The sequence below is a fragment of the Alligator mississippiensis genome, chromosome 7, assembly GCF_030867095.1.
Source record: "Alligator mississippiensis isolate rAllMis1 chromosome 7, rAllMis1, whole genome shotgun sequence".
NCBI classification, from domain to species: domain Eukaryota; kingdom Metazoa; phylum Chordata; order Crocodylia; family Alligatoridae; genus Alligator; species Alligator mississippiensis.
The window spans coordinates 56328548-56352132 of NC_081830.1; the positions used below are offsets into that span (position 1 = coordinate 56328548).

Here is a 23585-nt window from a genome sequence, read left to right on the forward strand (position 1 = left end):
AACGTTAGAAATATTTTATTTCCTCCAAAATGAAAGGTAAGATTTTGGAACAAAATTCTGCAACCAAACCTAGACTAAGAGTATTACAGGACCTTCACCTTATCCAGGAAGTGCATAGCCCCACTAGGGGCAACGCCTTGCTGGACCTGGTCCTGGCCATGGGGGATGACCTTGTGAGGGGACTGCAGGTCCTTGACCACCTGGGCAATAGCGATCATCACCTGCTGGATTTCATTATCCAACGCAGGGCATCAAGGGCTCACGCCATGGCTAAAGCCCTTGACTTCAGAAGGACCAACTTCAATAAACTTAGGAGACTGGTAGGGGAGGCACTGAGGGCCCAGAAGGTAGAGGAGATAGTCCACGAGGGATGGTCGTACCTTAAGGGAGCAATCCTCCAGGCCCAAAGGTTAACAGTCCCTGAGAGAAGCAAGGCGGGTAAGAGTGCTCAGAAACCCCCTTGGCTCAGCAACGGCATTCAGGAATGCCTGAGGACTAAAAAGGGGGGTGTACAACCAGTGGAAGGGAGGAGCTATCACCAAGGAGGAGTACTCCTCCTCGGCCCGTGAGTGTAGGAGGGCTATTAGGAAGGCCAGGGTAGAGATGGAACTCAAGCTAGCGTCCAGGATTAAGGACAACAAAAAGTCCTTTTGCAAGTACATTGGGAGCAAGAAGAGGGCACCAGGAAATGTAGGTCCCCTGCAAGACGCAAACAGTAATCTTGTGGCTATGCCAGACAAGAAAGCTGATATTTTTAACAGTTTCTTTCCCTCTTTTCTTGAACAGGGACTGGGACATCCCACCTACCAGAGGTAGGGATAATCTTGTGGATAACTCTGTCAGGCCTTCAGTCAGCGCAGACATAGTTAGGGATCTTCTGGAAGAGCTAGACATTTTTAAATCCGCAGGTCCAGATGCCCTCCACCCAAGGGTGTTGAGGGAGTTGGCAGGGGTCATCGCGGAGCCCTTGGCCCGGCTGTATGAGCATTCGTGGTCATCTGGCCAGGTGCTGGGGGATTGGAAACTGGCAAATGTGGTCCCAATTTTCAAGGAATGAGGACTATAGGCCCATAAGCCTCACCTTGGTGCTCAGGAAGATCTTGGAGAGAATCATCAAGGAGCACATCTGTGGGAGGTCTGCAGGGGAGATCATGCTCAGGGGCCATCAGCATGGGTTCATCAAAGGCAGGTCCTGCCTGACCAACCGGATTGCCTTTTACGACCAAGTAACTAAATCCTTGGATGATGGTGTCGCTGTGGGCGTAGTCTTTCTAGACTTTAAGGCGGCCTTTGACACTGTCTCTCACCCCATCCTCATCAATAAATTAAGTGACTGTGGCATTGATGCCTGCACAGTTGGATGGGTAAAAAAATTGGCTGATGGGGCATACCCAGAGAGTAGTGGTGAACGGGTTGTACTCAACCTGGCGAGATGTGAGCAGTGGGGTACCCCAGGGCTCGGGCCCGCACTGTTTAACATCTTCATCAGTGATTTGGACTAGGGGGTGGAAAGCACGCTGTCCAAGTTTCCTGATGACACTAAGATGTGGGGCAAGGTGGACACACTTAAAGGGAGAGAAAGGCTGCAACTAGATTTAGACAGACTACAAAAGTGGGCAGATGAGAATCGGATGGGGTTCAGTGTAGACAAATGCAGGGTGCTGCACCTTGGGAGAAGGAATCCACAGCATACATACAGGCTGGGGAGTTCTCCTCTTGAAAGCAGAGGCAGAAAGGGATCTTGGAGTCATTATTGACTCCAAGATGAACATGAGCCACCAATGCCAGACCGCAGCCAGCAAGGCTAGCCAAACCTTGTCATGCATCCAAAGGTGCATCTCAAGCCGGTCCAGAGAGGTGATACTCCCCCTCTATGTGACTTTGGTCAGACCGCAGTTGGAGTACTGTGTCCAGTACTGGGCACCGCACTTCAAAAGGGATGTGGCCAGCCTGGAGAGGGTTCAGAGGAGGGCTACCCGCTTGGTGAGTGGGCAGCAGGGCAGGCCCTACAAGGAGAGACTGAGGGACCTGAACCTGTTCAGCCTCAGCAAGAGGAGGCTGAGGGGGGACCTGGTGGCTGCCTACAAACTCATCAGGGGAGATCAACAGCAAATAGGTAGAGCCCTTTTCTCCCCAGCACCACCTGGGGTGACAAGGAACAATGGTAATAAGCTGATAGAGAATAGGTTTAGGTTAGAGATCAGAAGGCAATATTTTACAGTTAGGGTGACCAAAATCTGGAACCAACTTCCCAGGGAAGTGGTCCTTGCCCCTACACCTTGGGCAAATTCAAGAGGAGGTTGGACGATCACCTGTCTGGGGTCTTGTGAACCCAGCATTCATTGCTGCCTGTGGCCAGGGGTCAGGCTAGATGATCTGTTCAGGTCTCTCCTGACCCTAGCTACTATGAAACTATAAGAGAGCCTTAGAAATCATAGAGTACACCATATGATAAATGAACAGTTACAGAAGCTAACTAATTACAAAAACATAAAAGATTTATACTCACCAATGCCATTATTGGAATAGGCACCCCAAATATTTCAGGGTCAACTGAGCCGAAATTGCAACTGAAAATAAATGTTAAAAAGTCACTACGCTGAAATGACCATTTTTTAAATTACAGAAAAGAAAGAAAGGATGAGTCTTCAGCATACAGTGAAGAGTCCCTTTAATCAACTATCAACAATTATTTTTTTAAATCATTAAACTATTTCAAATATATTTTATTGGAAGAATAAAATCCAAAATTTTGAATTTAGAAATTCACACATTTGAATTTAGAAATAAAAATATGCAACTGCACATATTTATAATTTATTTTATTTTTGGCTTCACTTTTATAAAACTTTTTAAGTACCTTTTAAGTACACAATTTTTTATAATATTTTTCTAGAAATAATTTATTGAATTGTGTGTCACATACTTCTTTCAGATTATGCCTTCATTTTACCTTGTGTCCTTCACTGGAGGATATATAGACATTGGGATGGACAATAATTTGCAAAAACCAGAACTCCAACTCCTCTGAAATAACAGAGAGAGTAAAATATTAATGAATCTGACAGAATAGAAGACAATAAACGTTATTTTAAAAGATACTTACTGTAAAAGGATCAAACAGCCCTGTAGAACTGGCATTTGAATAATCTGTAGCATACACAGAACCTATAATTAAATTAAAAGTTTTAAATGCCTGAAATTTAGTGTCAATAGAAGTAAATCTATGTACTATATCTAAATTCATCACTTTTAAGGCATTAAAATATCGAAAGATTATAAGGGATTAGGTCTATCTTCATGTCCACATCCTGCAATTGTCTTCATGTCCTTACATTGTCTGCATGGAACCCTTCAGAAGCTTGATAACCACATCCAGCTTGATTACCACGTCATAATTCCAGGCCTATTGCATTGCTGATCCCTTTGTAGTCTCTTCTATGTACAGCTCCTGGGGGTCAGCAGGTCTCCATTTTTCCTATTATTTTAAGACTGAATATTGCAATTCTGCCCTGTGAGACCAGGACCCTGGATTATCCTGAATATCAACCATTCTTACCCTGCAAGTCTGATGTAATTTGGGCACTTGCAGTTCTTTCCTTTTGGGAAGTATGTGATTAGTGGTAAACAGTGACTAGAGAGCCTTCTTAAAACAAATCAGAATTTATTTCACAAGTAAAAACCAAGCTGTCAGAGACAATTTTTTTAAACAGATTGGTTTTACCACCCACTGATGGTAATCTAAGTAGCCTTAACTTCTTCAGAAACCCCTAATTGGGTGTTGTGTGTCAGTCTGGTTTTCCCAACAAATGTCACCACCCTCTCATGAGAGCATCACTTTTTAAACCAAGGTATAATTCTTTATTCCTTCATGTTGATAAGCAGGGTTCAAATTACACTTGGACTCTTGAGGGGGTCTGCCTAAAAAACTGGGCTGCCCATCACAATGCCCTAATAAAATCATAGGCTCCCCAGATTATGATTTTCAAATCTTACAGGGGGTTCTTGTTTCTTTTGGGGGGGGGGGGGGGCCTCTGCCCCCACAAGCTTCCCTTGTAATTCAAACCCTGTTAATAAGCTTTTTATTTCTAGTTCTGGCATTGCCATTTAACTCTCAATAATTTGAGAGGAGACCATCTTGAACCATTAATTTCTTTCAGGCTGTCCCCATACTTCCAGACTGTCCCTATTAAGTTAAGCTAAGATATTCATTCAAAAAGCAGAGCAGTATGTAGTAGTCATAAATAGTTAGAGAATAGTCCTTGCACAGAAAAGTATCTGTCACCCCTATATAAAAGTTAGATTTTTGGGAATAACGTCAGGTGCATGAATTGAATACCTCCATTCAGATTCCAAGTATTTTTATTTATATATAACGAATACTTGACATGTTCACCTTTGGTGAGTTTATATAATAGCCAAGTGTCAATTGTTCCAAAGCAGCAGTTATTTTCTTTGGCAGCCTGGTGTACCTGAAAAGCAAAACAAAAAAAATTCTGTATTTTCCTTACCCTTCTCCGAATATTTAATTGAATAATAATACTACAAGTGTCTCCAAAAAATTCTGCAATTGCCAATATTTCTTCTAGGAAGGGTGGATTGGTCATTGGAAGCTCTAATATAAATTTTATTTTCTCGCTCAGTGTGTGGTCCCCCATCCAAACAGCTCTTTTTGAGATGTATATGCCACTTCATGTCTAGGGCTGACAACCTTACTCAACCTCTCTCAAAAAGTTGTACTAATAGAGGAAATCAAACAAAGCCCTAGAAAGGGTAAACCTGGATACTTTAAAAGTCAAAGTTAGTGAAGAGAAGGAATCAAGAATTGCAAGTACGGCAGAAGACCAGCTTGGTTTAGCTGGGAACTCTTCAGTAAACTAAATCACAAAAAGGAAGCTTATAAGAAGTGAAAATTTGGGCTGGATGGGATGCACCTGAGGGTAGAGGGAGCTGGCTGATGTGACTGAAGAGCCACTGACCATTATCTTTGAAAACTCATGGCAATCAGGAGAAATCCTGGGTGCTTGAAAAAGGGCAAACATAGTGTCCATACTTAAAGGGAAAAAGGAGGATCCAGGGAACTACAGACTAGTCAGCCTCACCTCAGTCCCTGTAAAAATCGTGGAGAAGATCCTCAAGGAATCTATTTCTAATTACTTGGAGGAGAAGAAGGGGATTAGGAACAGTCAGCATTGATTCACCAAGGGCAAGTCATGCCTGACCAACCTAACTGCCTTCTATGATGAGATGACTGGCTCTGTGGATGCAGGGAGACTGGTGGATGTGATGTACCTTGATTTTAGGAAGGCTTTTGATACCGTCTCCCACAACTTTCTCACAGGCAAGCTAAGGAAGTGTGGACTGGATGAATGGACTGTAAGGTAGACAGATAAGTGGCTGAAGCATCCAGCTCAGAGGGTAGTAATCAATGGCTCAATGTCTAGTTGGCAGCCGGTATCAAGTGGAGTCCCCCAGGGGTCGGTTTTGTTCAATGTCTTCATTAACAACCTGGAAGATGGGATGGAGTGCACCCTCAACAAGTCTGCAGATAACACCAAGCTGGTGAGAGCAGTAAATACGCTGGAGTGTAGGGCTAGGATTCAGAGTGACCTAGACAAATTGGAGGATTGGGCCAAAAGAAATCTCATGAGGTTCAACAGAAACAAGTGCAAAATCCTGCACTTGGGACAGAACAATCCCATGCACCAGTATAGGTTGGGGGCTGACTAGCTCGGCAGCAGCTTTTCAGAAAAGGACCCAGGGGTTACAGTGGACAATAAGCTGAATATGAGTCAGCAGTGTGCCCTTGTTACCAAGAAGGCTAACGGCATGCTGGGCTGCATTGGTAGGTGTGCTGCCGGTAGGTCAAGAGAAGTGATTATTCCCCTCTATTTAGCACTGGTGAGGCCAAATCTGGCGTACTATGTTCAGTTTTGGACCCTGCACTACAGAAAGGATATGGACAAATTAGAGAGAGTCTAGCAGACAGCAACAAAAACAATGAAGGTGCTGGGAAATGTCCCTTAGGAGGAAAGACTGAGGGAACTGGGCTTATTTAGTCTAGAGAAGAGGAGACAGAGGGAATTTATTAGCAACCTTCAACTACCTGATGTGAGGTTTGAAAAAGGATGGAGCTAGACTCTTCTCAGTGGTGGCAGATGACAGAACAAAGAGCAACAGTCTCAAGTTGCAGCAAGGGAAGTTTAGGTTAGATATTAGAAATAATTTTTCTTAATAGGATAGTAAGCCAGTGGAACAGGTTACCCAGAGCAGTGGTGGAATCTCCATCCTTGGAGGTTTTTATGACCTGGCTAGACAAAGCTTTAGCTAGGATGACCTAGTTGAGCCTGTTCCTGCTTTGAGCAGGGGGTTGGACTAGATGACCTCCTGAGATCCCTTCCAACCCTAACTTTCTATGATTCCAAGAAATGATGATAAAAGGAAAAAAAGTCTGGTAGATATGAAAAAAAATCTAAAAAGAATAATACAAACTCCTAACAAAAATACCTTTGTCAAAGGTAGCAAATAGAGCTATACTTTTCAGCTTCTTCATGATGTACAAGTCTGAAAATGTTATCTTCTCTATTTTTCTTTAGAATTAGAAATTTAGGTTTTGGCTATTCCATTTCTACTGACACAATGCACAATGAAAACTAGTAGGAAGCAAAAGAGACCAATGCAAGTAGAGCCTAATTGAAAGGGAAAATATTTTTAGATGGCACTTTTGAGTTTTGCTTAGGATTTTCATTTTTATTTTTCTGTTTTGATTTTTAAAACAAAAAATTAAGGAAGCTGTGTGAGGAAAAAGGTCTCCTATTGAAGATTCAAGACTACCATATCCTTCAATTAAATGTTTTGAACAGATTTTTAGAAAATTCTCTCTGGTCGTCTTTGATCGTTGTAAAAAACAAACACACACAAATTCTCTCTCGCAAAAAAAAAATCCTGAAACTAAACAAGGTGAAATTAAGTAAAAAGAAACACAAAGATGAATAAAGTAAGTAAAATGAAAAAGAAAAGGACTAAATCAAAGACTAAATGAATTAACATACTATAAAAATGTGATGCCAGCAATGTATGGTGTTAAACGAATGCCCAAGTTTACATTTACATAATATTAATCAGACACTTAAAATTAAATAAAAGTGGGGTTAACAGTAGCCCTTGTTTGCTAAGCATTAAGTTATTCATTTTGACATGCTTTATGTTGGACTGGAAACACAATAGTGCAAGATAAAATATAAATATTCCTTGATTGTTATACAATAACTTTATAACAAAGTTTTCTTTGTACTTTAAAGAAAAGTACAATCAAATGACATTATACAACAGGGCTGTCCAGCTCGCTACATATCCCTGTAGTCACCTTTCCCACGGTCAAACACCTGTGCGGCAGGGAACAGCCTGTGTGGTGAGATAAAATCACAGGGGGCCATGCACCACCACCAGCACTGCCTATGTCACGGGGCAGAGAAAAATCTCAGAGGCCTGCCTCCAGAGCATGTAATCTGTGTGGTGGGCAGCCTTTGGCCACACTGAAGATGAACAGCCCTCTTAACATTAACAGGAATAAGTCAGAAAGTTCAACTCATTATATGAATACTTTTGAGTTCTGCTGGACTACTTACATCAGTAAAATTATCTATATGCCCACATATTTGCACAAATCATTAGCAAAGATTATATAATATGCACACATTGACAAATATGAAATAGATCACAAATTAACATTGGCACCACATGTATACATTAAATTATACCTAAGTGAAACAGACTCCTACTCCATTTTTTTAAGATAGGAAAACAAAATAAACAAGTCTCTATTATGCACTGAGATCTGTTACCTTCTCCTCCTACCTTCTTACCTCAGTTATGTTTTGGAAAATCCAAGACAGTTTCAAAGAGCTGTGATGTGTTGAGAAAGTAAACAAACTTGCAGCTAAATATCGAGTACTCCGAGTCAAAAAATGAAGCATTGTAAAAATAATATGGAGCACCTGTTCCAAAAGGAGCAAAAAAAGTTATTTAATTAAAATACTTGGTTGTCTCTATTTAAATACTATGGTTGAATGTCATTTAAAGATAATGTACATAAATCCACCATATAAATGATGAGACTGTCTTTAGGAGGGGTGAGGATTCAAACTACTAGTAAATTCTAGTAGAAAGAATTTTAGACCTAGGATTGAGAGAAAGAGTTGCATTAAACCAAATCTACATAACAGACTACTGCTGGCATAACTATACTGATCACAGGTATGAAAAAGGTATGACTTCTGATCAACACATCTGTGCTTGCAAAAGCATAGAGGCAGTTAGGAGCAAAACTGTGCTTTTACCAATAAAGCTTGCTCTATTCAAGGGGCAGTTTTATTTTATCTATACTATACAAACTCTTGCATTTTTGGTATAGCTATATCCACATTAGGATTCTTTGCTGGCAAAACATGATAGCCTTATGCTAGTAGAAGCAGTACTAGCAAAAACAGTCTCAGTCCCATTTCACAGAGACAGGAAAGAGAGGTTATATGAACTGTCCAGGGAAACTCAAGGGGTATCTGTTGTGGCAAAGCCAGGAATTTAACCTCTTACTCTTCTCATTATGAAGGTGTTAGCATCACCTGTAGCAGTGAGCTGGCTTTAAGTATTTCTACTTAAAATAAGGCATGAACTTCCTTTTTTAAGTAAAAACAAATACAGTGCATCTTTTCCAAATCTATCACGCACAAATCTGAGCAAAGAATTACCTTGCTAATCAAAAATAAGGACATTTTGGGACAAAGAATATGATATTACATTACTAAAATATGCAACATTTTAATATGGCGGAGTGATTCCCAACTTACGGACTCTCTTATAGCCTTAAATTTCACTATTAATGTTTATATAGAACACCATATTGAATTTCTTTTCAGTTCGCTCACCTTGTATGTAATTTTTTCTGATTTAAAAAAAACCGTTAAGGGGCAAACCGCATAAATCTCATATATCAATGTATTATTGAGGCACTTACAATATTTGACATGGTGTATTTGGGTCTCCATAAAAATGAAAACAAAATATAAGACTTCAATATATGAAGCTATGTACTCAGCAAGTAGACTTACCTTCAGCATGAGACCCCTGTTCCAGGAACTTACGAGTTCAGCAGTTCTTAAATCTTGCCAGCTTATAAAATTATGGAAAGGTTTTCCTGTCTTCCTGAAAACCAGTAATAAAACAGGATTCATAGATGTTAGGGTCGGAAGGGACCTCAATAGGTCATCGAATCCAACCCCCTGCCCTGGGCAGGAAAGAGCGCTGGGATCAGACAACCCCAGTTAGGTGCTTGTCCAGTCTCCTCTTGAAGATGCCCAAGGTAGGGGAGAGCACCACCTCCCTTGAAAGCCCATTCCAGATTGTGGCAACCCTTACTGGGAAGAAGTTCTTTCTAATGTCCACCCTAAATCTGCTCTCCATCAATTTGTGGCCATTGTTCCTAGTTACTCCAGGGGGTGCCCTAGTAAATAGAGCATCTCTTATTTCCTGCTGCCCTCCTCTGATGAATTTATAGGCAGCTACAAGATCACCTTTCAGCCTTCTCTTGCAAAGGCTGAAGAGATCTAGGTCCCTCAGTCTCTCCTCATAGGGCCTTGCTTGAAGGCCTCTGACCATGCAAGTGGATTGAACATTTCTTCTTGAAGTCTCAGGAAGTCTGTTGAAAAAAACTTTAAATGTAGCCCATTTTCATGGAAAATTGTTTAATGGGAAGTCAAAATCACTAATTCAACTCCAGACCTTTTTTAATGTGGGGGTTGAAAGCCTATAACCTATGAGCCAGATCCAGCCCACAAAACCACTGGATCCAGCCCACGGCTACGGGCACTCTTCCTCGTGTTCCCATGGTGTCAAGCAGTGACGGCAGCCAGGTCCTAGCACTCACCCACCTCTGACCCAGGGTTATTCTGGAGCACAGTCAGAAAAGGTTGCCTACCCCTACTCTAATGAGTCTGAGTCAATATGTACTTAGATACCATGGTGAGCAGTACAGAAAAAAAAACAACATACAAAAAAAGCAAACAAAAAACTAGCACACTTTTGCAAACTATAACCAAGAACATAGCAGAAATCAAGTAGCTCTAAAAGTTCTGAATTACTAAACTGTAGATGTATAAACATAAAAGGATGCCGCTGATGCCGGCTGCTTTGAGGCAGGAACCTGAAGAGTTAGGGCGCCCGGGGGTGGGGGGTGGTGGCGGGGAATGTTATGGATTTTCCTCTGCTCAACATATACATTAGCTGCACTTTAAAGACAGAGGAGACTAGACATGTACAAACCTGCCACATGACAGTCAGTTCTAATTTAAAAAGTTTGAAAGGGCTTGAAAGTCGTTTTAAAGTTTCAAAAGGGCAGCAGCTGGTCTGTTCTAATTGTTCCCTGCCAACAACTCAATTGTTGCAAAACCACTCCAACTTTAATCCTGGATGAAGCAATGTTTTGCATCATTTGCATTGTTATCAGCTTCCTCACATCCAAAAATGCAGACACACAATAAAAGCAGATGAGCAAATATCTAATCTAATGAACACAGGCTAAAAAGAGATGGTTGGTATTTAACTTTACAGGTGGACAAGCCCATTCAGGCACATTAAGTACCTGAATTAACCTGAATTAAGTATCTAAATGAACACTTTGCTTCAACAGTCATTGAATCAATAGCCATTCCAGCCTAGTGCATAAACAACTGCCACTTTCCCACTTGCCCCATTTTGAGTGGAGTTAAATCTCAGACTAATCAAAACTGAGTTAAACCCATTGTGTGTTTTAACCACAAAGCACTGAATCTGGCCATGACAACACATGCAGTGACTGCGGCTCTTCAATTTGTTTTAAATATGGGGAACAGTACCAATGTACACATGTCCTTTACACAGTTGCTTGGAAAGTTTTCACGAGCAGAGCCCATTAGACAGTAGGACTTGGAAAGCAGGATGCCTATCAGCAACTCGCAAGAGACCTATAAAGTGCTATCTTCCTGTTTTATTTTCTACAATGAAAAATGGAAGTATTAGCAACATAAAAATTGTAGTGTATGTATAATATCACGTACTTCAAGATGTGCACATTCTTAAATTAATGTAGTTTTTATTCTTCCTCTGATTTCTCTCCCAATTATAAATTACCTTCACTCTTCATGCACATATAAAGTTAGATTGTAAGCTCTTTGTGTTTGTTATGTAAATGTGTTAAAAATATTCATATATTGTACATACTTGTTCCATGTAATGAAAGTTGCTCTCTGTGTTGAGATGCCAAGACCAGCAATTTGATTCATACGAAGTCCTGCACCTAAACATAAAAAATTACTTTAACAAATGAGAAACCATTATTCTGAGATATCTATGAAGCCTTTTGAAAATCATTAATCATGTAATGAATACTAATTTATTTTAATGATATATTAAATGTAAAGTACCCGATTTAGTTGATAATCACTCATTTTTATTCAGTGGATATAGGTAGGTAAGTAACATGAATGCTTAAATGACCAAGAATTCACACATGCCAGTAGAATAAGCCAATTTGTTCCAAAACAAGTAGACATGCAATCAGGCATATATTTACACCTTGATACTTCAGGCTTCATTGATATAACCTAATGCTTTTATAAAACCTTTTATCCCTAAAAATGTCTAAACAATTTTCTTTTCAGAAGTGAAGTCTAATAAAACAGCTGTTTTAAACATTTTTCTCTGCACTGTTTATACCCAAGCATAATTTAAGAGACACTCCCTTTATTAATTTTCAGTGTTCAAACAGAAGAATCCAAATGCAGAAAGCGAATAAAAGACACAGATTGCAAAATGCAGACTAGATTTTTAAAAAACTGCTTTTCATAATCTACAGTAATTAATGAGACGTACAAAAAAGGCTTGTTTAAACCAGTGAATCTATGACTGCAATAAGATTCTGCCATGTTGTGGTGGTATCTGAGTTTTTTACAACAGAAGAATTGCTCTATTATATTTCTGAAGGAAAAAAAACAAGTGAAAGCTAAGAGTTGGCATTTTCTATGGATTGCCTCAAGTCTGAAAAGGTTGAGAACTACTGTTTAAACCATGTGAGATTTAAGATGGCTTAAAAATTTTACATGTAGAATATACCTGAAATGTAATTCTAGAATTTGGTATGTGCTATGTTATATTAATTTTGTTAGAATATCTATTATGTATTGGCATAGTTCAAATTAAAATGACAGTTCCAGAAATTATTTTCTGATACACACATTTTTTTAAAAACATAAATTTTGTCCTCAGCTATACCATTAAAGGGGGCATCTGTTTGCTTCACTGGGACTTAAATACATACTTCCAAGAGCAGAATTTTATGAAAACAGGTCAGGTTAAAAATCACATCTAGCTGAAAGACTATACAGACACAGTCAACAAAATTAGTGTTATCTTGTCTGGCTGCCTGCCAGTGGGCCCAGTACTGCAAACATATGCTTAAGGAAAGAACATCTTTTTTCTGCAAAATTGCATTTTCAGGTTCCCAAGTAATTCATAAAAGTATTTTGCAGTTTCCTATTGAGGCCATCAATAAGCCTTAAGTATATTATATACTTCGTTATTACAAAAAAAAACAAACAAAACCAAACCTCTTCCACTATTGTGTGGTTTCACAAACAATTACCTTGTACAGCCTCTTTTAATACATCAGTGAACTGAGTCCACAGAACTTCAGGATCTAATTCAACCCAGCCAGGGCGAGGATGAAGCGATTTTATCTGTTTACAAAAAGTATAGCATCACTACAAACATTAGTTCAAACCAGTAACAGCAATATAAGTGTGGGGGTGCCTGCTGTGCATACAACAGGAACGCTACTGACATCACTTGAGTCACCCTAGGGATTGATCTGGCTCCTTTGCAGCCTCTTATTTAGTAGTAGTCCACATAATATAAGGGTTCATTCCCAAAGCTTTACTTAGACATTCTACTGAGTGAAGTCATATCCTGATTATAATAATACTGTAAAAGCAGAAAGAATTACAATTTTTGTTACACTACAGCGAGGTGGAATTTCTGCTTGGAGAACTGAGAAGAAAGAAAGAAACAATACAAGGGTGATACAAAATTCAGTGACTTTAACTGAAGTTGGAAATAAAAATTCTAGGCCTGGGTATCTGACTAGTAAAAAAATTATTGGCAATATTTTACTGCTCAGTTGATCAAATACTAGTAAAGTGTTTTAAGTATTAATTTTGTTTGCTTCAGCATGACTCATACTAAAATTGGAACAGTAAGGAGAGGTTAGAGAGGTTTCAACAGGATAAATACTTATGCTAATTTTAAATAGTTAACTGTTATTGCAAAACAATGACATTAAATTCTACAAATTGTAATGAGTTGTTATGACTAATGATGTTAGGTAACTATAAAATATTCAAGACTGAACAGTTCTTCTTCCCCTGGGCTTTCCCTGTGCCCCAGAATCCCAGGATCAGCCCAACCAGTTACAAAATAAAACAACAAAGCGCACACAGCAACTATAAAAGACAAATCACCTTTTTGTATATTGCTCATTTTGGTTCCTCTTTCAGCATAGAGCAGATTCTGCAGCCTCACATGGCTTGGGAGATGTAGAGCAGGGGGAGAATGGAAATAAGGCTGCAAGAGCTCAGGAGAGAGGAGGACGGAGAGACCTGCTCTTAAATGGAGTGTGTGCATGTATCCTCACTCGTGCAGGACCAGCCCTCCCTCCCACCCTTGCAAACTGATGACACCATAATGCACTAGAAAAGGTAGGTGCCACCTACACAATAACATTCTTGACTTCACAGAGTATTTGACAAATAAACAAAGATCAAATAATAGGCTAGACAAATGTGACCGGTCAATTGGCTGGCTTGGCAATCATACTTATGTCAGTTTTGAATTGTGAATAGTAAACATTTGTGAAGGTCTGAGAGAGACTGTAAAGAACTTTCTATCTACTACCAGAGGCCAGATACCATTCAGCCAGTTCACTTTGTTTGTTGCATCAGATTCCAGTCACTAAATTCATAAGTGGTACCTAGAGCATACATATTTCGTTTTAAACAACTGGTTAAAATATTGAGGAATGTTCTCACTATATTTATTCCTGTAATTTCAGAGTTTCCTAAAGTAAGAAAATGGCAGTATTGTTTTGAGTCAGATGTTACATGCTAATTGTAGCTTCCAAAATTATTTAAAAAAAAATTGTTACCCTCTGGAATAAAAGCAAGCCAGTCAAAAAAAAATACCACTGAAGGAAAAATTTGTAGAAACTTTCTTTAAAAACAATACATTTCAAAATGAAATTGAGCCTGGGATGTCCATTTCTGAAACTCCTGACTGCACCACCCCTGACTGAGAGCATGGAGCTGCGGGAACCCCAAGTGAGCTTGAGAGGCTCAGAGGTTGGGAACCTGCCCCTGTAGGTCATTAGACGTTTCATAGATTTTTTATGGTCAGAAGGGACCTTAGTAGATCATTGAGTCCCATCCCCTGCCCTGGGCAGGAAAGAGTGCTTGGGTCAGATGACCCCAGCTAGGTGCTTGTCTAGTCTCCTCTTAAAGACCTCCAAGGTAGGGGAGAGCACCACCTCCCTTGGAAGTCCATTCCAGATTTTGGCAACCCTCACCACAAAGAAATTTTGCCTAATGTTTAATCTAAATCTGTTCTCTGTCAGTTTATGGTCATTACTCCTAGTAACCCCAAGGGGTGCCTCGGTAAACAGAGCATTCCCTATTCCTTGTTGCCCTCCCTGCCTCTGATGAATCTGTAGATGGTCACAAGATCCCAGCTCACCCTTCTTTTGCGGAGGCTGAAGAGAGTCAGGTCCCTCAATCTCTCGTCGTAGGATCTTACCTGGAGGCTCTTAACCTTATGAGTAGCCCTCCTGTGGACCCTTTCAAGGTTATCCACATCCCTCTTGAAGTGTGGTACCCAGAACTGGATGCAGTACTCCAGCTGCGGTATCACCACTGCTGCATAGAAGGGAAATATCACCTTCCTGGACCTGCTTGTGATGTACCTACTAATGCATGAAAGAGTGCAGTTGGCTTTACTTATCACTTCGTTACACTGACGACTCATGTTCATTTTGGAGTCGACTAAGTTCATCAAAACCTACTTCTTCTCATGAAATTATTCCATGAAACTTTTCCATTTAAACAAATCCGTATACTCTGACAAAACTGATTTTGAAAAGTCACAGAAAACTCCCTACCAAGTAAAATGCTAAATCCCATGCTAATCTGCCAGTGTATCTCATGCCAAACTTAAAATAAACATATGCTTTTCCTCTGTTAGGCCTAGAAAGCAGGCAGAAGAAACATTCTCTCAACCTCAACAGTCCAGTCACAGATTTTTCACTAATGACCAGCTAAAGTTGTTCATAGATTCATAGACTGTTAGGGGCTGGAAGGGACCTTGTAGATCATCGGGTCCAGCCACCCCACTCTAGGCAGGAAGACAACTGGGGTTAGGTGACCCCAGCGAGGTGACTGTCTAGTCTCTTCTTGAAAACCTCCAGGGTAGGTGACTGCACCACCTCTGGAGGAAGTTTATTCCACAATCCGGGCACCCTGACTGTGAAGGAGTTCTTCCTGGTATTAAGCCTGAAACGGCCTTCCAGGAGTTTGTATCCATTGATCCTGGTCTTCCCCTGGGGTGCCCTAGTGAACAGTTGTTCACTGAGCTCCTGATACACTCCTCTGATATAGTGGTAAGCTGCTATCCCCCCTCTTAACCTTCGCGTCATTAGGCTAAAGATGACCAGGTCCCTCAGCCTATCCTCATATGGCTTGCCTTGCAAGTCCCTGATCATATGGATGGCTCTTTTCTGGACCCTCTCTAGTTTTTCCACGTCCTTGCTGAAGTGTGGCACCCAGAACTGGACACAGTATTCCAACTGTGGTTTCACTAGAGTGGAGTACAGTGGAAGTATCACTTGCTTAGTTTTACATGAGATGCATCGGTTGATGCATGCCAGTGTGTTGTTTGCCCTGCTGACCACCGCCTCACACTGACGGCTCATATTCATGCAATGATCAATCATTACCCCTAGGTCCGTTTGGGCCGTGGTGCAAGTCAAGCTGTCACCACTAAGCCTGTACGTATGTTGAGGGTTGTTTGCCCTCAGATGGACCTTACACTTGGAAGTGTTAAACTTCATCTAGTTACAGTCTGCCTAACTCTCAAGCCTGTCCAGGTCCACCTGTATCTGCAACCTATCTTCTGACGTGACCACACTGCCCCATAACATGGTGTCATCCACAAACTTGGCCAGCAACTCTCCCATCTAAATCACTGATGAAGATGTTGAAAAGCATCAGTCCAAGCACAGACCAGTCCAAGCAGTGGACACCACTGGCCAGTTCGCACCAGGAAGACACAGATCCATTCATTAGAACTCTCTGGATCCTACCCTGTAGCCAGTTTCCCAACCACTTAACTATCGAGCAGCTGAGCCCACAATCTTCCAGTTTTCCCACAAGGATATCATGCAATAGTAGATCAAAAGCCTTTTAGACGTCTAGGTATGTAACGTCTACCTCATCTCCCATATCCAGGTGGTGAGAGACCTGGTTGTAGAAGGAGATGAGATTGGCAAGACAAGACCTACCTGCGACAAAGCCATGCTGGCTGTCATTCAGAATCTTACCTTCTGCGAGTGTATCGCACATAGATTCTTAAACGAGTTTTTCCAGGATTTTCCCTGGGATAGAGGTTAGGCTGATTGGCCTATAGTTGCCTGGGTCCTCCCTCTTCCCCTTCTTGAAGATGGGCACTAGGTTGGCCCCCTTCCAATCATCAGGGATTTCCCCTGTGCACCACGAATTCTGAAAGAGCTTTGCCGGGGTTCCGCGATAACTCAGTCAGCTCCTTCAGCACTCTCAATGAAGTCCTTCCAGTCCCACTGACTTATAAGTGTCTGGCTTTACTAGTTGGTATTGCACCCACTCAGCATCCACAGTGGGGAGGCTGTCAATCCCAGCATGTCCCCTATGAACCTTATCTTGCTTGACTTTTCCCTTGGTCTGGTGAAATACCAAAGCAAAGTAGGCATTTGAGAGTTCACTTTTTTCCTGAATGTCAGTTAATAGCTGTCCCGAGGTGTTAAGCAGGGGTCCTGCACTTCCATTTGTTTTCCTTCTACTGCCTAAAGGAGGACTTATTATCCTTGTTCAATCCGTTTTAAATAATTTTGTCCTCAAGAAACATTCCAGAGAGGGTTAAGCTAGATACCTAAACTGGACATGTTTGGTTGACATTTTAATGGAAACTGTTGATGTCCAAAATATGACTTCTTAGGTAGTTGTCTAACAAAAGGGTAGTAATAATACCTTCCCCTCCTCCAAAGACGAATTAAAATGTCTGAAAAACTAACAGCACAGCAATTAGTTGAACTTCAAGTTCTGTCTGTATATTACTGGTAGGATTAACTAGGATTATATAAGGCTCAGAGATTCTTCTATCCAACCTGTACGACTTTTCAAAAGAAAAACAGGGCAGCCTCTCTCTCTTATGCCGATTTTTGAGCAACTCCTGTCACTATTATTACACAAGAAGCAAGATTTCTGCAATGAGGTACTATAAGTTGTTTTCTCAGGCCTCAGGAAGGGCATTTTCTGCCAGGAAGTGCCTTACATCCCTCCCAACTATAAAAGTCAATCTGATACAAAATGTTACTTTGCCACACAAATCTTGCCTTTTTGCTTATTCTTTAGACCAGGGGTGTCCAACCTGCACAATGAGTACCACCAGTGGCACAGGCAGCCTCCCTGTGTCTAGAGCACAGCACACCACAGAAGAGGCAGCACATAAATGGACAGGTCAAGAAGCAAAAAGCAGAGCAGGAGCACAGGACAGGAAGCAGAAAGCAGGGAAGGATATGGGGCAAGGAGTACAGACTAGGGAGCAAGAAGCAGAGCAGCAGATTGGGCACAGAAGGGGGATGAGTGGCACTCCAGAAGGGTGTTGAGCTAATTTGTGGCATGCCTGTCAAAAAGGTTGGCCCCCACTGCTCTGGACCATCAACACAGCCACCAGAAAAAAGTACAACTTTCCTATCAATATTATGTGCGGCTTCAATTTTAAGCTATATTCTTCATCACAAAAGCTAAGAGTACCCCAGTTTAATGTCAATTATACATCTCTGTTCAGATACTACACTGAAAATAAACAGTAATCACTAATTCAAAGTACAATTATTTATTTGTAAAGCACCTTTCATCTGGGGACATCCGAGTACTTTCCCTAACCCTGAGTATCACAATGCCACTCTGATGGAGGCATTATAGTTTCATAATTGCCATATCTGTACATTAAGCAAGGAAATAATATTACATGACTTACCCAAGGGTATTAAAAAGGAATCCGTTTCAGAACTGGACCAGAAGTTGACTAAACCACAGTCAACTTGCCCTGGCATACTTCCTGAGCCCTATGTGTGGAAACTGATTTCCAGAATCAGCAGTAGTCATAAGAGTGACAGTCGTGATTGAGGCATTTAGGACTCGTAGTAGAGGTGATACCTTTTAATTACTTTTATATTATTATGATCACCAGTCCTGACTGCCTTTGCCTCTAGACCAATATGGCTACAACCCCGATACCTGACAGTCACGATTACAAAGCATGATCATCTCCTTACAAACAACACAATGCGCTTCTTGTGGGATCTTTCTCCCTCGACCAGAACCCCTCTGCTGGCGCACTGAAAATGGCAGAATCATCCTTTCCTGTTCTTCCTTCAAACCAACGGAGCCAGAGATGTTCCCACTCACATGTTTGGTGTCCACACTACCCTGAACATCTTTCAGCTGGAGACCCAGCCTAACCCAGCGCCACAAGCCACGCTCCCTGGAGGGGAGAGGGCGCTGCTGGGTTGCGTACCAGAGTCGCTCACCGCATCCCACGCCCGGGCCTCGCCTCCTGCGCGGCACTGCCGCGCCTGCTTCTAGCCCTCGGACCTAACCAAGTAACAGGGCTGAAGCGGCCACCCTGGGGATTATTTCGCTTGGATGATCGCCGGGTGTCAGCACCCACCAGCCGGAACCCAGGGAGGTTTGCTGCGAGGGCGGCGCTGGTTGGGGTTGAGCAAGAGCGCGGGGGGAGGCTCGGGGAGCACGGGCCCGTCTCCAGAGCGGGGAGGGGCCGGCGGCAGGGGCAGCCCGGCCCGGCCCGCAGTGGCGATCTGCCCCCCGGCCCACTTACCTCCTGGCAGCTAGCGCCGCGCACGGCGGCCGCCCCGTCGTAGATGCGGCACTTGAGCCCCGTGCTGCCCACGTCCACGCTCGCCACGTACGCGGGGGCGGCGGCGGTGGCAGCGGGGTCCCCCCTCAGGCCGCGCGGCATCTCGGCACGGGGGCACCACGCGAGCACGCGGCACCACCGCCGCGGCCGGGCGCGGAAGAGGCGGCTCGGCTCGGCTCGGCTCGGCCCGCCCCGCCCCGCCCCGCCCCGCCACGCCCCGCCCGCCGGGCGGAAACGGGGCCGCCGCCCGCTCCGGTTCCGCGGCCCTGGCTCGGCGCCCCCGGCGGGCTCCGGCTGCGGGGAAGGGCCTGGCGGCTCCTCACAGCCGCTGCCGGGAGCGGTGGGAGCCCCTGCGGAGCAGCCGCAGCCCAGGTTGGCAGGGCCCGGGAGCAGTCGCGGAGCAGCCGCCCCAGGGCAGGGTGCTCGGCCCGGGCCAGCCGGGGACAGGGGCGTTTACACGGAGAAGCAGCCTGGAGTAATGGCACCTTCGTGTATGAGGATCGGGGATAATCCTGCCCTGAAGTGGCATAAGTGTGAGCTGCCCAACAAGTGCTTCAAGCTGGTTTTGGGTGCCCATGTGTGGGCAATACAGGAGTTAAGAGCCCGAGAAGCCACCCGAGATTACTGTGTAACGAGGCCCTGGGTCAGATGTTTTAGGAGCAACTCCCACACAAGCGGCTTTGTCCACCAGCCCTCGGCACAGAGGAGCAAAGGCCGCTGCGCCAGCCCCTTGGCACCAGGATCCTGCAGAACCGGCCCGAGCTGTTGCTGAGCCGCGGCCGGCCTCGGGGCGCGACAGGGAGACGGGCTCATCTGAGCGGGGACAGCAGAGCAGGGTGGCACCACAGGAACAAACGGCACAAACAGAACGGGGTTCTGAATGACCCAAGTCAAAAAGTGGGACAAAGAACAAGGACAGCCCTTCATGTCCTTGGCATGAATAACAATCAACTCAAATTAGCCACGGCTGCCTAGGGAAGTGTGTCATCTTGGGCTAGAAACAGTCGTGTGGCTTATCCCAGGTCTGATTGTCCAACATCAAAACACAAGCAGGACAGTTGTTTAAGTATGCCTTTTGTCCACAGCACAACTGGCAGCTAACTCGAACTGACCACGACTGGCAAGTGTCAGATTTCTGCCAGGACAAAGCCTTTTACTGCAGGATCCTATACATGGTACAAGCCCCTTGCCCCAGTTTAAGCACTTGTGAAGTATCCAAGGCAATGTTTTTTTTCCCTAGGACAAGGGGAACAGGGTGGCTAATTTATTTGCTATTCAAACTGCATATGTAAAAGTCTGCCCCCTGCCCCTTTTAATGAGTCAGGGCTTGGGACAATTAAACCAGGGATAAACTAGACATTTGTTTTTACCCTCCAATACCTCACAGGTGGTTGAAGTGGGACTTGCACATCTGTACCATCCCAGGACAGAGAGCTCTCTCAATATGATGTCTGGTTTCACATAACCTGATTCAGACAGGCATGAACTTTTCATTCCTAGCATGGAAATAAGCTGTCAGAAATTTAAGTAGCAGAGGTGAGTTGGGGGTGGGGGAATGGGGAGGAGGGCAATGAGTCTCACCTGCACCAGAGACTCAGTACCACGCTGCTGATGTCCATTCTGGCACCCTCTTAAATCAGCATTCGGAGAGGCTAGTGCTCCATTTACCCACCCCTAGTGATGCTACTGTGGTTTGCTACCTATGAAAGTTTATGCCTTTCTGAACCAATTAGTCTAAGATGCCACCCTGCCCTACCTTCTGCCAGTCTAGATTAATGCACATGAAATTCATTTAAACCACCAGACAATTAGGATCCTAAGGATTGCAGCTTATTTCCTTACATAACAAAATAGTATGCAGGAACTATACTGGTAAAGTAAGATTCAAAGCAAATGCTAAGTAAATGCAGACAAAATGTAAGCCCTGGTTAAGTAAACACTTCCTCTCTGGCAGGTTTCTAAAACATAAAATGCAATCACCAGCGCTAAAAGTCTTTTGCAGACTTGAAGAAGCTTGCTTAATCTCTTTCCTAACTATATAGTTTGACAAAAAAATGATATCACAAAAAACACCCTTGCTTCATGCCATTTAAAGAAAGAATAGCCAGCTTTCAGTTATACAACATATCATCATGTGGCACAACAGAGCTACAAAAACATATTTTGTGATTGAATATCAGTGGGTAGTCCTGGGTTTTGTCACTCATCTTAATTATTGACACACTGAAGTCTTCCTTTACAAGAATTCATGGAAAGTGTCTTGGGCCAAAGTCAGTTGTCAGTGGTGCTACTTGCCTTATTCTTTAGAAGGTTACACCTTTAAAAGTTCATTTCAGTTTTAGAGTGGTTAGTAGGATTAGGGATAGAATCTGTCCTGTTTCCCAATTTTCACAGTACAACTGGAATACCTACCTAGAAATGCCTACTTGTTCTCAATCAGACAGTATAATTTGGGGTGCTGATTTAAAAAATGCATACTGCAGCAAAATTTACTTTTATCTTTTTCTTCTGTTTCAATTAGGGTCAGTGAAAAATGTGACCACAAAAGCTTGGAAGGGTGGAGCGGGGCATGGGATGGAGCCGTGGCTCATCCGGGGGGTATGGAGAGCGGGGGGGTGGCTCCCACCTCTGCGCACACCCTGGGAGGGTGGAGGGGGAGGGGCATGCCCCCCTGATTGGGGTGGGGCGGGCTGCAGCTGCAGGCTGGGGTGGGTGGTGGCAGTGCTTGGAGGGGGGCTATGGCTAGGGCTGTAGCCCCGCCAACCCCCCTTCCCATTGCCACTGCTGCCCTCCCCACGCCAGGAACAGCCTGGCCCCAGACTGCAGCTGCAGCCTGCCCTGCCCCACGTAGATCTGGGGGCACAGGCCCTCCCCTCCGTGCCCTCCTGGAGTGCGCGCAGTGGCAGAAGCCAGCCCCCCCCATACCCCCGAATGAACCGTGGCTCCATCTCTCGTAGTGCCCTGCCTTGGCTGGACAGCGCTAGCCCCAGCCCCACTCCCACCCTTACCATGGGGGCCTTGATCTGCCCTCCACGCCCCTTCCTTCCTCCCTCCCCTTTCACCACAACAGACTTACCATCTGCACACAGCTCTCCTTGATGTTGGGCCGTGCTCGCCGCCTATGTGCTGTGCTGTGCTGCGGCTGCATGCATGCACAGGGCGTTTATTGGCCACACTGTCAGCCACTATAAGCCGATTTCCGATACAGTCAATTTTCTTTATATCAGTGCCGATCTGATATTAGACTGGTGCACCTCTAGTTATAGCATCTTTCACGGAGATCCTTAATAATAATTTTTAACATAATATTTTATATACACGCTGTAGAAGTCAGCCTAATGGTTTAGCAAAAGCAAATTTGATAATTTGTAAGGAAGTAACTTTATTTAGAGTTTAAATTGTGGTTCTAAATATGTACTAAAGGCAACCTGCAAAAAGGAGAATAGTTAGCCTGTCTCTTATTTACAAATATGACCATTCACTACCTTGAAAAAATATGCTTTTAGATCAAAATAGATATCTATGTAGAAATATGGAGGAAACACGGAACTGAAGCTTTTACTTTGATTGGTTAGTTGAGGTAATCTTCAGGTTGAAGAGGTATAGTGTACAGTCTCAACTCAGTACACTAAGGTAAAAATGCTCCATGCCTTTTCTCCATTAGGTTATATATACATGTATGAAAAAGGTTCCCTGTTTAACAGGCCATTGAGGCCCATTGGGGCAGTGGCAGCAGAGTTCCACTGTTTCTGCTGCAGCATGAGGAGGTGATATGATCAGCCACCTTTACCCCCTGGTAGCTCCTGGTACCCAATGGTTTATTTTGGGATACATATTTCAAGGCAATGCAAATTTTGGAGGGTCATGTACATTGTGGTGTTTTGTACTCCTGCACAAGCTCTGGAAGCACTATGCTGGCAAATGCCAGCATGGCACAGATTCACAATCACAATTTGCCCATTGATTTTTTTTGTAGAAAAAAAAATCCTCTGTTTTGGGGGGATAGGCCCCACTGTAACACTGCATTGCCAAGCCAGTGTTGATATAGGGATGTGAACAAGGAGTAAAGTGAAAAACAGGTTACTATCTCCTTCTAAAATAGGATGATCCTGTGGGAATGACATTACAATACTGAGGGGAAAGCAACATTTTATCATTGTTGATATGGAAGCTAGAACTGGGAAAATAACTACTCCGGCTGTTTCTCTTTTTCCTTCAGAATCTGACACTTTCTAGGCCTCCCAGACAGAAGACTTATCAAAGTCTTCAGTGAAAAAGAAAGAGGATAAGTTCAGTACAGTAATCTTATGTCTGCATCA

The 23585-nt window shown here is 43.3% G+C and overlaps 1 protein-coding gene across 1 annotated transcript in view; it reads right to left on the reverse strand.

Annotated features, from left to right (window-relative positions):
- Positions 1–19435, reverse strand: part of GK5 (glycerol kinase 5) — a 64270-nt gene extending 44835 nt beyond the window's left edge. Inside the window, exons 1-9 of the mRNA XM_019491819.2 lie at positions 19228–19435; positions 12674–12767; positions 11254–11329; positions 9108–9201; positions 7866–7997; positions 4397–4472; positions 3107–3168; positions 2954–3027; positions 2510–2570 (exon numbers count right to left, since the gene is read on the reverse strand). Of these exons, the coding sequence (XP_019347364.1) occupies positions 2510–2570; positions 2954–3027; positions 3107–3168; positions 4397–4472; positions 7866–7997; positions 9108–9201; positions 11254–11329; positions 12674–12767; positions 19228–19368 (810 nt within the window). The 5' untranslated portion in view covers positions 19369–19435. The remainder of the gene's footprint in view (positions 1–2509; positions 2571–2953; positions 3028–3106; positions 3169–4396; positions 4473–7865; positions 7998–9107; positions 9202–11253; positions 11330–12673; positions 12768–19227) is intronic.
- Positions 19436–23585: the final 4150 nt, after the last annotated feature.